The 12663-nt window shown below is 29.7% G+C and overlaps 2 protein-coding genes across 2 annotated transcripts; one reads left to right on the forward strand and one right to left on the reverse strand.

The window, feature by feature from the left end:
• Positions 1–6962: 6962 nt before the first annotated feature.
• LOC123270858 lies at positions 6963–8771 on the reverse strand. Its single transcript, XM_044737003.1, has 3 exons — positions 8470–8771; positions 8198–8304; positions 6963–8045 (listed from the first exon to the last, which is right to left on the reverse strand). Exons 1-3 carry the CDS (start codon positions 8687–8689, stop codon positions 6963–6965), a joined length of 1410 nt encoding a protein of 469 aa, XP_044592938.1. The 5' UTR covers positions 8690–8771.
• A 3000-nt stretch (positions 8772–11771) lies between these two features.
• Positions 11772–12366, forward strand: LOC123270859. The gene is made up of 2 exons (XM_044737004.1): positions 11772–12206; positions 12281–12366. Exons 1-2 carry the CDS (start codon positions 11894–11896, stop codon positions 12364–12366), a joined length of 399 nt encoding a protein of 132 aa, XP_044592939.1. The 5' UTR covers positions 11772–11893.
• The last annotated feature ends 297 nt before the right edge of the window (positions 12367–12663 follow it).

Here is a 12663-nt window from a genome sequence, read left to right on the forward strand (position 1 = left end):
ACGTCGGAAACAGTGGCCGGTGTAGGTCTCCGGATTCTCCAATCGTAAACAAATAGCTACGATTTTCGGTACTTCGCTGATCTTATTCTTATCGATTACCTGATAAGTACACTTTCCCTTGTGATAGTTGATGAAAAATCTTCTCGTGTCGATGTCTTTTGGGCGTAGATCCATGTATTTCTTAACAATTCCATGATACTCTTTGTCAATGATAAAACTCCGGGGATAATAGTTTTTATTATCTTTAATTGTCACGATTAGTTGGTTTCCAGTATCCTCAATATCTTGGACATTCATTTGACAAAACTCACTTGATCTCATTGCTCCAAAAACTCCAAAAATGAGAATGACCTGTAATTTAAAATATTCATTAATATAAATACTTTGGGGATAATACATGCTTTTAAAAATTAAAAAAAAAATTCTTCATTATAATAATTAAATTTAAGTTGTAAATATTTTCATCTATGTTTTACTTACTTTCTTTGCTAAGTAGATTAAATCATCAAAATTGTTTAAAAAATCATTTATTTGAGATAAAGTTAATACTTGAGCTTTTTTCGGTTGATAACCTTTTGCCAAATTTTTAATAAATGATTTTAAATTATGGTATGTATTAATATCGACTGCATGTCTCAAGTTAATGGTGGTTATTAACATAGACCATTGGCCCCGTAAGGTTGAAGGCTTATGATTTTTCGATAGCTCTCTGAAGTATACTAAAAATACATTTTCATTGAATGATTCCGTATTATTTTTCTTTTGCCATGATATAAATTGATCATATGCGAAAATATAGCGCGCTTTAGATTTCTCAGGCAACAAATAATCCGTTATCAATTTAGCTTCATCATCAAAATTACGAATAATCTCGTCTCCGGTAATTTCAGTGTCAGATTCATCTGAACTCATTGTGGTTTTACGCTTAATTATTAAAAAAAAATTAATAATATATAAACTTATTGCACTTAATAAATTGATTTCATACGCTTAGACTGATGTTATAACAACTGAATAAACATTCTATTGCTTAGTTACGCGTTGCTAGGATACGTGACATCAACGAGAAAATTAAATATAGGAGTAAATTAATTTAATAATCTAATAATTACCATTCTATCTATTTTAATTACAACCGAACTTTCAATTCTAGCGTTATAAAGTTATAAACGATACACGGGTGGTAATTGAGACATCGCAACATCGGATTTTTATTCCGCTTATCTTCGACTGAGGGTTAGCAAAGTGGTGTGCTATTAAATAGATCGAAACTAAATAGTTTTCTTTTTAGCTTATTATTTATACTAAAATTACTGAATTAATAATATATACATGTATACGTACCTTTTATAATTAAATAGAGTAAGAATATTGGCTGAAAAAAATTAATATTTTATTTTTTAATTCAACGAATTAACTATAATTCAATTATACAACAAATAATTATTATATTAATAGCAAACAATTTAAATTTTGATTAAATATAAATAAACTTAGTGATTAACAATTATAATAAAAACGGTGTGAGTTTTAACAATAAACATCAAATTAAACATTGACAAAAAAAATTCATAATTTTTCTTCTCGCTTTTCTGTTATTTATAATTATAAAAATAATTATAAAAATAAAAAATTTCATCTCGCTTCGCTCGTGCGCTAACTTCACGCCGTGTCATAATCGCTCATTTAAGCCACTCGTATCTTAATGTACTATTAGGAAGCTAAGTGTTTAAAGATTTATCAATTATAAAAATTGTTATTTGTTAGAATTATTCTTAAAATAATTTAAAATTTGTTGATTAATCCAAAATATTCTTATTTTTTAAATTGCTGTATATTTTTTAATCCCAAAAATTTTTGTTATATTTTAGATCAGAAATTACTTGATTGTGGTTTGATAAATATTAATTTTTTTGAAAAAAATTCTCATCAAATCATTTTTACCATAAAATTTTTGAAAAAAAAAAAAAAAATTTATCAATATATTTTTGAAAAAAAAGTTTTTATCAAAAAATTTTTTTGATTGTCTATTTTATCCCGGATTTCGCTATTTAACTAAAAAAAATTAAATTTATTTTTTGACGAAATTTTTGGAGTGAGCCGCTGTGCCCCGGGTGGGCCGCCGTGCCCCGGCCTCCCTTATTAGTTTATCCAAACGCGTCGAATGGTTCAATTGACCCCCGCTTGAGGGCAATTGAACCACTACTTGGGGTCAATTGAACCAATAATATTTAAAACTCAAACCCTAACTTTTAATAAATAGTATATTAATTGTTACTTGCTAATATTACTATTGCACATTTTTAATACACAGATATCATATTAAATAAATCAAAAATCAATTTAAAAATGATTTTCAGTATAAATTTAGTTCATCAAATTGTTAGGTTATTTCCCTGAGTATTTTTCACGTAGAGTCAAGATGCGCGCGCATGTCCCATGCTTCTCCGTATAGTTCAATCGTCCCCGGGACTGCTGATTCAATTGACCCCATATAATTTTATAACAATTAATAGTAAAAAATAAATAAATAAACTATTATATCACTATTCGCTCCTCGGCCATCGATGCTAGTAAATTTGTAATAACTGATGCTAGCGTCAGAGGTGATAGATTATCCGAACTGTGTGACGAATAATTTACATGCAATTTTCCATAAGACGTGACCTCTGCCTAAAACGACGGAACTGTATGACGAAACACGGATACTCATGGACACTAAACACACTCATAGAAAAGGTAAGTGTTTAACTTGCCCACGGAGCGAATAAACAAAGTTGAGGATTATAAAGTATAAGTATATACAACTACTACAATTCAATAGTACATTACGACCCAAGACCAGAAAGTTGGATTTCCTGGCGTATGGGATATGATGGCCGAAGCGTAGCCGAGGCTATCATATCACATACGTCAGGGCATCCAACATTCTGGTCGTGGGTTGTATACTATTTTTCTTGCTCTCCAGCCGAAAGTATGCAACCCAGTGGAAGGGGTTTTGCCGGGTGTGAGGGGGGCGCCGCCCGACTTTTGCAAAGCCGAGGCGGAGCTGAGGTTTTACTGGTCGGGGCGGGCATAATAAAAAAGTAAAAATTAATAAATAAAAAAAAAATAAGTTATTTTAAAGTTTACTAACAAATGCTCTGATTAAGAGAGATAACATACACAGAACTTGTCAAAAATATTTAAACTCGATTTAATAACAGAATTAATTTTTTTAAGTTGATTAAAAATTAGTCTTGTAGAGTACATGGAAGAAAGTAAATAAAATCTACAAAACTTTTATATTTTATTTTCTAAAATTTTTATATAAATTATTTATGCAGTATTATTATTAAATAGTTCATTAACAATAATCTAGTTAGAAATTATTTTTTTTTATTTGACATTTTTTGGTTAGTTTGTGCGCTGACATGTTACATACAGACGATGTTGTGACTATTATATAAAGTTGAAACTCGCTGTATAGTACGGAAGCCTGGTTGGCTCACAGCGGACTTGTGGTGGAGTGGCGCTCCACACGGCCACTCGTGAACATGTGCACACGTTCACACGGCCACGCGTGCGTGTGTGTGGGGTTAATGCAGGCATCTATTTTTCCGGCCCGAGGTAAGTAACGAAAAATATTTATTGTCTTTCTCTCTCAATTGAGAAATTCAGAACGGAAATTCAGTTCATCGGCGTCCCTTCATGAGAGGTTAGAAATAATAAGAATTAGTCAAAATTTTTATTTACAATAAAAAAAAAACAAGTTGTGATTTAATTTATTAAAAACCGTTGATAATCAATTTTTTTTAAATGAAAGACTTTTTACGGTGAAAAAAAAGTAGTTTATTAGATTCTACAGTTTTGAAATTTTAAAGTTGGAGTAAACAACACCATCTTGTAATTAGTAATTAGTAAGTAAAAAAGTATTTAATTGAAAAAATTTAACAAATAGTTAAATCTTTAATTTTTCAGTTACAGTTACTTTTACGTTTCGACAAGATCATTGGAAGTTATATTCAACATGTTGGAAAATCTAATAAAAAAATACTTCTATAAGAATTATTCAATTACACAAATACGCGAGTTATTGTTAAGGAAACATGGCATTTCAACATCGATCAGCACCATTAAGCGAAGGTTGTTTTTCTTGGGACTACGAAGAAAAAATTTTAAGGAGTCTGAAATGAAAGATATCATTTCAGCAATCATTGAAGAGCTTCATTCTTGCGGCTATAATTTAGGATACCGAAGTTTATGGCAAAAATTAAAAAGACAGTACCACCTAAATGTGAAAAGAGATACTGTTTACAATATATTGAAGATTGTAGATCCTGTTGGAATCGCCAATAGATTTGGAAATAAATTACGAAGAAGACAGTACTTAAGTCCAGGACCGAATTTTCTTTTGGCACTTAGACGGATATGACAAGTTGAAGCAGTTTGGTTTTGCTATACATGGCTGCGTTGATGGTTTCTCAAGGAAAATTTTATGGTTAGAGGTTGCAACTACAAATAACGACCCAGCAGTCACTGCGCATTACTTTTGAAAACTATAAAGAAACTGAAATTTCTTCCGACACTAATCAGGTGTGACAAAGGTTTCGAAAATCAAGTCATAGGTCTTCTACAAACTTGCTTACGCAGTAAACACTCTGACAAGCTTGCTGGACCTAGAAGTTTTGTAGAAGGCAAAAGTGTTCACAATCAACGCATCGAATCTTATTGGGGTCGAATGCGTCAGCATACAGTAGACTTTTATATTCAATTATTTAAAAGATTACAGTTAGATGGTCTATTTGATGGAAGTCGTCTTCACATCAAGTGCCTCCAGTTTTGTTTTGGCCCATTAATAAAGCATGATTTATATTACAATCGAAAATTATGGAATGAGCATCGTATCAGAAAGCAAGTAGCTCGAAACCTAATTGCTGGAAGGCCAAATGCTTTATTTAATTTACCTCAGCAATATCAGCGCAGAGATTATAGAAAACAAATTAATGAAAACACAATTGACAAATTAATGGAAAAATTTACAAAAAAACCACAATTATTTGATCTAATTGTGAAGGATTTAATCGAATTACTAGTTTCAGATTTCCAAACCCCAACAAATCCTACTGAGGCATTGAACCTATATAAACAAATTCTGCGAGAACATGCTATATATAAGAACTTAAATTAAAAATGTAATATCCATATAATTTGTGTTTAAATAAAATAATATAGTAAGTCAATAAATTATAGTAAAAATTCTGAAGTTTAATAATTTTATTTATTACTTATTTTTCTTCCACACAGTTTTAATTGAATATGCTTAAACCAAAGTTGATGTAATAGTTTTATTATAAGTCATGCACTACATTTTTTTTTTAGAGCTTTTGTTTATTTTGCGAAAGCTTATAAAAATTGAAACTAAAATAAATAATCAAATTATTTTAGCTTTTTAATAAGATCATTAATTCTCGCTCTACTTGAAATAATAAAATAATTTATGAGTAACATTGCAAATATTCACTACTTTTAGTTTTTCAGTAATTAAATTAAAGAGCTTCAGTTTTCTAACAACAACATCTTTAACAATTTTTGTATTTAAAATAATAAAATTACTTTTAAATAAAATTACAAATATTGATTACTTTCAGTTTTTCAATAATTTCATTAAAGAGCTTCAGATTTCTAGCAACACTAGCAACAACATCTTAAATTATTTTCGTATTAAAAATAATAAAACAACTTATAAATAAAATTGCAAATATAACCTACTTTTAGTTTTTCAGTAATTAAATTAAAGAACTTTAGTTTTCTAACAACAACATCTTTAAGAATTTTTGTATTTAAAATATTAAAATTACTATTAAATAAAATTACAAATATTGATTACTTTTAGTTTTTCAATAACTTGATTAAAGAGCTTTAGATTTCTAGCAACAACATCTTAAATTATTTTCGTATTAAAAATAATAAAACAACTTATAAATAAAATTTCAAATAGTCACTAATTTTAGTTTGTCAGTGACTAAATTACAGAACTTAAGCTTTTTAATAATAACATCTTAGAGTATTTTCATATTAGAAATAATAAAACAACTAATTAATAAAATTAAAAATAGTTACTAATTTTAGTTTTTCAGGGAGAAAATTAAAGAAATTCAGATTTCTAACAACAAATTGCAAATATATGTTCATTTTAGTTTTTCAGTAACTAAATTACGGACTATAATCGTAAGAAATATAGAGTTACATGAAACTATCAATAACTTTGGTTTCTCACTGCTTCTCACATTATATTATATCTAATATAATATTACTGAGGAATTATATGATCACTAGCTTGATTTTTGCTCACTATATTAAATATAAAGCTTTAAATCACAAGAAGTGGTTTGAAAAAGTTTACTAAAAAGTATTTTAAGAAAATTTTTTTGATATAAAAAAATTTTTTTTTCATATTTTATGCTGGCTTATAGATTCGTTTAAACATTTGTAACATTATAGCAGCACTCGGTCTTTTTTTTGGATTATGGTCGAAACAGTTTTTTATTGTGTCAATTATAGACGTGGGTATACTCTCTAAGCATGGTACTTTTTGATCTGTTACTATTTTCCTCAACTTTGGTATTGAAATACTACTGTGTTCACTCCAAACTTTTGTTCCTGAAAAAAGTTCAACAATACAACAAGTTAAAGACCAAACATCAGAGTATCTGGAAGCTTGTTCTTGGTCAATGAGGATTTCCGGTGCCATATATAAAGGTGAACCCTGAAAATAATGGCCAACAGTAGTTTCTAACCCCGGCGATCCATCGCATATATTACTTAGACCAAAGTCACAAATTTTAATGTCCAAGCAATGATTAATTAAGATATTTTCTGGTTTAATATCTTTATGCAGAACAGTAGGATTAAATTGGTGGAGAAACGTGATAGCTTTACAAATTTGCAAAGAAATGCCATAATTTTCATTCTTCCTTACTTCATAATCCAAGTCGACATTTCGCGTGCTTATAAAGTTCGCCAAATTTTTTGCTCTTGTAATACTCCATAACGATGTAAACATAATATTCTGTCATGCATATACCCATGATTGAAATTAAATTGGGATGACGAACCTTATCCATCACGTTTATTTCTCGATATATATATTTACGATTATCAGCTTTAATTTTTTTAACAGCAACTTCTGAACTGTTCCAAGTCGATAAAATGACACTGCCAAATGATCCACTACCTAAAACTGTGTCCGTGAAATTTATTTCTGTTTCCTGAATTGTGGGTATAGAAACTCTTATGACTTCATTATTATCTTGAGTCATGTTTGATTCTAATGTATTTTTGTGAGAATTTGTATTAATCCTAGAACCGTGAGAAGATTTTACTGATTGTGACAATGAGAGGACTGTTCCTGTGTAACGTGATTTTGATGACGATTTTTTACTAGAACTACATCGGTTGGAATCTATTGACGATTTTGTATTAGATGCTAACGGTTTACAATGAGTGATAGATTTAAAACCAGAATTAGGCGGGTAGAACTTTGCTGACATTTTTATACGGGAACTCAACTTTTTTAAATCTGTTATTGCTTTTTCACCAGAAGTAGACGGCTTGGGATCACTGATAGATTTATCACCAGATTCAGGCTGATTAACATTTGGCAAAGGTGTTACAGTTGAACATTCCACTTCGCTTTCTTCAGACGTTGAAACTGTTGAATATAAATATAATCTATACTGCCCGTTTTTCGACTTCATAGTATCACTAAATTTCCAGAAATCGTCATTTTTTGGGTCGTTAGTAGTTGCGAAATTTTCAAATATTTTTTCCTTAAAATTTCCTAGCAGGACCACTGAATTACTTAAAAGTGACCTATTGTAAATATTGTCCATTGCAGATAAACTTAGTGCTTTGATCGTATCAAATGAATACTTTTCATTGTGATTTAATTCTACTTTTACAATACCACCATAGGGAGCAATTTGTTGTTTGTAGTTTTTACTACAATCATCTCGATGTTTCCATCCGACATGTAAAATTTTTAGAATTTTTTTGGGATGTGTCTATAAGAAAAAAATACAGTTACTTTTTTAGGTTAAGTCAGTTAATTATAATATTAAGTTTAAAATGTATGGGAAATGTGTACTTTGTGACATAAACGAAAAGAAATAATTACAAAAATTCATAAAATTATAATATATTCTCGTATACATACTGAAATATCAGGTGGTTGATGGGGTATCGAACTTTGATTTTCCTTGCCGTCAATAATTTCCATTATTTCGTTAAATTTTTTTCTTTTGGCATCGCTGTAGTTTTTTTCTATAAAAAATCATATAAGTATTCTGATTAAATAAATTGTCATTTAATTTTATGTTATTGTTATTATTATTTATATCAAAATTATTTAACTCGCAAACGGTTCTTCTTCCATGATCTGAAATTCAAACATAAAACAAATATTCAATTAAATTAAAATAAAATTACCTTTCAGTGAATTAGTGTAGAATACTTCGTATTCATCTACACCTTCAATCAAATGAAATTCATGGTTTTCAATACATATTCCACACTTATCTATGCCATCGAAAAAAGTCAAACCGCTGGCTCCGGGAAAATAGGTCTTTACGACATCAACTTTGAGCTTTTGTTTGTTAATAGGCAGTTTTACGGTCGTTTCTTTGTCTTTTATTTTGATAAAATTCATTATTCACAGTTTTTAATTAATAAAATCACAACTTCTAACTTATTTCTAACCTCTCATGAAGGGACGCCGATGAACTGAATTTCCGTTCTGAATTTCTCAATTGAGAGAGAAAGACAATAAATATTTTTCGTTACTTACCTCGGGCCGGAAAAATAGATGCCTGCATTAACCCCACACACACGCACGCGTGGCCGTGTGAACGTGTGCACATGTTCACGAGTGGCCGTGTGGAGCGCCACTCCACCACAAGTCCGCTGTGAGCCAACCAGGCTTCCGTAGTATAGGCCGGTAGCGCCACGAAAGTATGAAAGAAAGCGAGGTTCTGTGCTGCTGGCCAGAAAATATGCGTAGCGCGCATGCGTTAGAGCCGGCCACAAAAGTTGCTCTTCCTGGAGTAAAGTGCGTCCCGGAAGAGTATACTTTCGGCTAGGAGAGCAAGAAAACTTTATTAATTAATTCAAAAATTGAAATATTATTAAATTTTTCATCAGCCGAAAAAAAAGTTTGCATGTCAAAAAATAAAAAAATCTCAATTTTTTAAAATTTATTAATCGCAATGATTTCAAATTTTGATTATATCCGAGTTTAACATATTACACGGAAAGAAAATTATGGGGATGGTTCCCATAATTCTATAGAAATAATTTCTATACTATTATAGAAATTATTCCTATATCATTATGGGAACTAATCCCATAATATTATGGGAACTATTCCTATAATATTATGGGAATGGTTCCCATAATGCTATAGGAATCATTCCTATACTATTATAGGAATGGTTTCCATAATTTATGGGAACCATTCCCATAATAGTATAGGAATGGTTCCCACAATATATAGGTTTTAATCTTACACGGAAAAAATTGGGGCTGCCACATGATACATTTCTGTAGAAGATACATGACTTTCATGTGACACGAACATGATTTTCATGTGGCAGGCAATAATAGTTAAAACAACAATAATAACTAAATAACAATAATAATTATTATTTATATTATTAAGAAAATAAGAACAATTTGATGAAATCGATTTTTTTAGTGAAATTTAGTGTCATTGCAAAGGACTTGACTTGAATTTGTGCCTTTTCAAGGTTTCATATCATTCTCGTCGATAGTCAATTTATGATGATAGATATTTAGGTTGCATTCGAAAATGCTCTATCTTTAAACATATAATTGAGAAATGGCCTTGTATCTTGTGAACTATTGACATTTTTAAAGATATAAGCTGATCTCGATGTTACACTCATCGAGACCTTTCATTTGATTACCCACATCATTTTTTCATATATTTTATATATTTATATCTATATAAATAAAAAAGAATCCCTATATCCTTTGGTCATGCCATCACGCGTTAACGGTTGGACCGATTTCACTAATTCTTTTTTTGATGAGTTTGTTATTGTCAAGAGAAGGTTCTTATGAAAGAAAAAATTAAGAAAATTGCGCGGGAAATTAGAAAATTTAAGAATACTCAACCACCATATAAAATCTATATCTATATTTATAAAAATGAATTGCTGGACCGATTTTGATAATTTTTCTTTGTACGTTATAGTTAAAAGATGGTTTATAAAAAAAAAGAAACATTTTAAAAGAAAATCGTAAATATTAAAAAATAGAAAAATTAAAGTGCAGCCAACATGTAATCGGGAGGTTCTAGGTTTAAATCCCAGTCCGAGCTATCTGAATTTTCTTACATCTTTATATATATATATATATATTTTTTCTGTGCGTGTGTTTGTTACTGAACTCCTCCTAAACGGCTGGACCGATTTTAATGAAATTTTTTGTGTGTCTTCCAGTGGATTCCAGAATGGTTTAGATTCACAATTCAGTCCACGGAAAAATGGTTATTTAATAGATTTTTTATTTATAAATTGTTGTTGACCTTGAGTACCCACATGCACTTTTCATATATTTTATAAATATAATATATATAAGATATATGAAAAAATTCATGTGGGTACTCAAATAAAAGCTCTCGATGAGTATAAAATCAGAATGGGCTTATATTTACGAAAACGTTAATTATTGAAGAATACCCATTGCATATTGTTAACTAATGATGTTTTTAACTATACAAGCTCATTCCTAAAATTTCTAAATTTAAGACGTGTGTACAGGACAAAGTCTGTCGGGTCCGCTAGTATATTATATATATGTACATATGAAAAATATATCAAAATGCATGTGAGTACTCAAATGAAAGCTTTTGATGAGTGTAACATCAAGAGGAGCTTATATTTTTAAAAATATCAATAATTAAGAAATGACCTCGTATCTGGTAAACTATTGACATTTTTGAAGATATGAGCTCATCCCGATATTACACTCATCAAGAGCTTTCATTTGAATACCCACATGCATTTTGATATATTTTTCATATATACATATGGGGTATTCCATGCCAAATCGACCACTTTTGAACCCGACCCCTTTAGATTTAGCTGAAACTTTACTATTCTTTTCTACCCTTTAAAAGACATGTTTGAGAATTTTTTCAAATTTTTTTATCCAACCCAAAAAAAGTTGTGAATTTTTCAAAAAAATGGCTTTTTTATTTTCAAATAGCCTTAACTTTTTTAGAAATTGACTTTTGGGTACCTTTTTTTTTTAAAATTTTTGTTCGCCATTTTTTTTTTCTCAAAAAAAAACTTCAATTAATTTGACAACTATCCCCGCTAATCCCGACTGGGGCCGATTTTTTTTATATTTTTTTTATTTATTTAAAAAAAAATTGTCAAATTTTCATAAATGGAAAAAATTTTTTTTCCGTAAACTTTATTTTTATCATAAAAAAAATAGAATTTAACGATTTTATGATATAATATTCTCAATTTATAGATTTAATTTATGAGTATAATCACCAAGATTCCAATTTTAATCTATCAGTAAGGTCGATAAACTAGGGTAGGACAATTGTAGACTTACTTATAGTCAGTATACTAGAAATTATACGCTAGTGTGTATCGATTTATGAATATGATTTTTTCATACTGTTTAAAACATAACCTGTAAATTGCTGTTGATCTTTTGTGCGATCAAGTGTCTAGTGAAAGATTGTTATTATATTTGCTAAATAAATAAATAATTATTATAGTTTATGAAGGCTATTTTGATTTGGTGTTATTTGAAAAGCTAATTGTTTTATTCTATGAATCTAAATTGATTGGAAGAATTTTATGAAGACATTATGGCATCAATAAAGCAATTCGATCGATGTTGTAATCCATTTAAGTTGGAATCACATTTAAGAAAAATGGGTTTACGTCCAGCAACTGACATTATGAAAGTAACGTTAGGATTAGATGGAAATTATTTGTTATGCAGTTCGTGTCGAAAAGAAGCTTCAAAATTAGTGAAGGAACAAACAAATGCTAGTGATGATCCTAATGTTGATGCAAGTGACCATGAAGATGATTCTAGTGACAACAATGAGAACAATGATGGTGCTGACAGTGATAGTAACACAACTGCCACGGATCTCCCGTTATCCTTATCATTTCGTAAGTTTTTTAAAATTATTCATACATTATTTAAATACATTCCTAGCAACTACATGTTTCATTGTTTTTTTAAGGTTCCTTGTCGTTTAATAGCGAACCCAAAAATTCACAATCAAGCTCGGCATCCCAAGTTAGCGCTGCACTCAATTACCCGTTATAAACGATGCATTGCGACTGTTGAATCAATCGCCGATTCCTTCAATAAAATTGAATGATTATCAATTTTTAAATAATAAAATAAATCAGATATCTGACAGCTTAAAAAAAATTTTGCTCTCAGCTGCCGATGAAGGATCGATCGACGACGATGGTGAAAATTTTCGCTCTTTAATTAAAATGCTGCATGATAAAGAAACTGATGTCTTTAAAAATACAAATTTTAACATTGTTACCTGAAAAATGGAGTGAAAGACGTATTTGTGAAACTATGAATACATCACGACACTTAACAAGGGTA

This window comes from Cotesia glomerata, linkage group LG8, assembly GCF_020080835.1.
Source record: "Cotesia glomerata isolate CgM1 linkage group LG8, MPM_Cglom_v2.3, whole genome shotgun sequence".
NCBI classification, from domain to species: Eukaryota; Metazoa; Arthropoda; class Insecta; order Hymenoptera; family Braconidae; genus Cotesia; species Cotesia glomerata.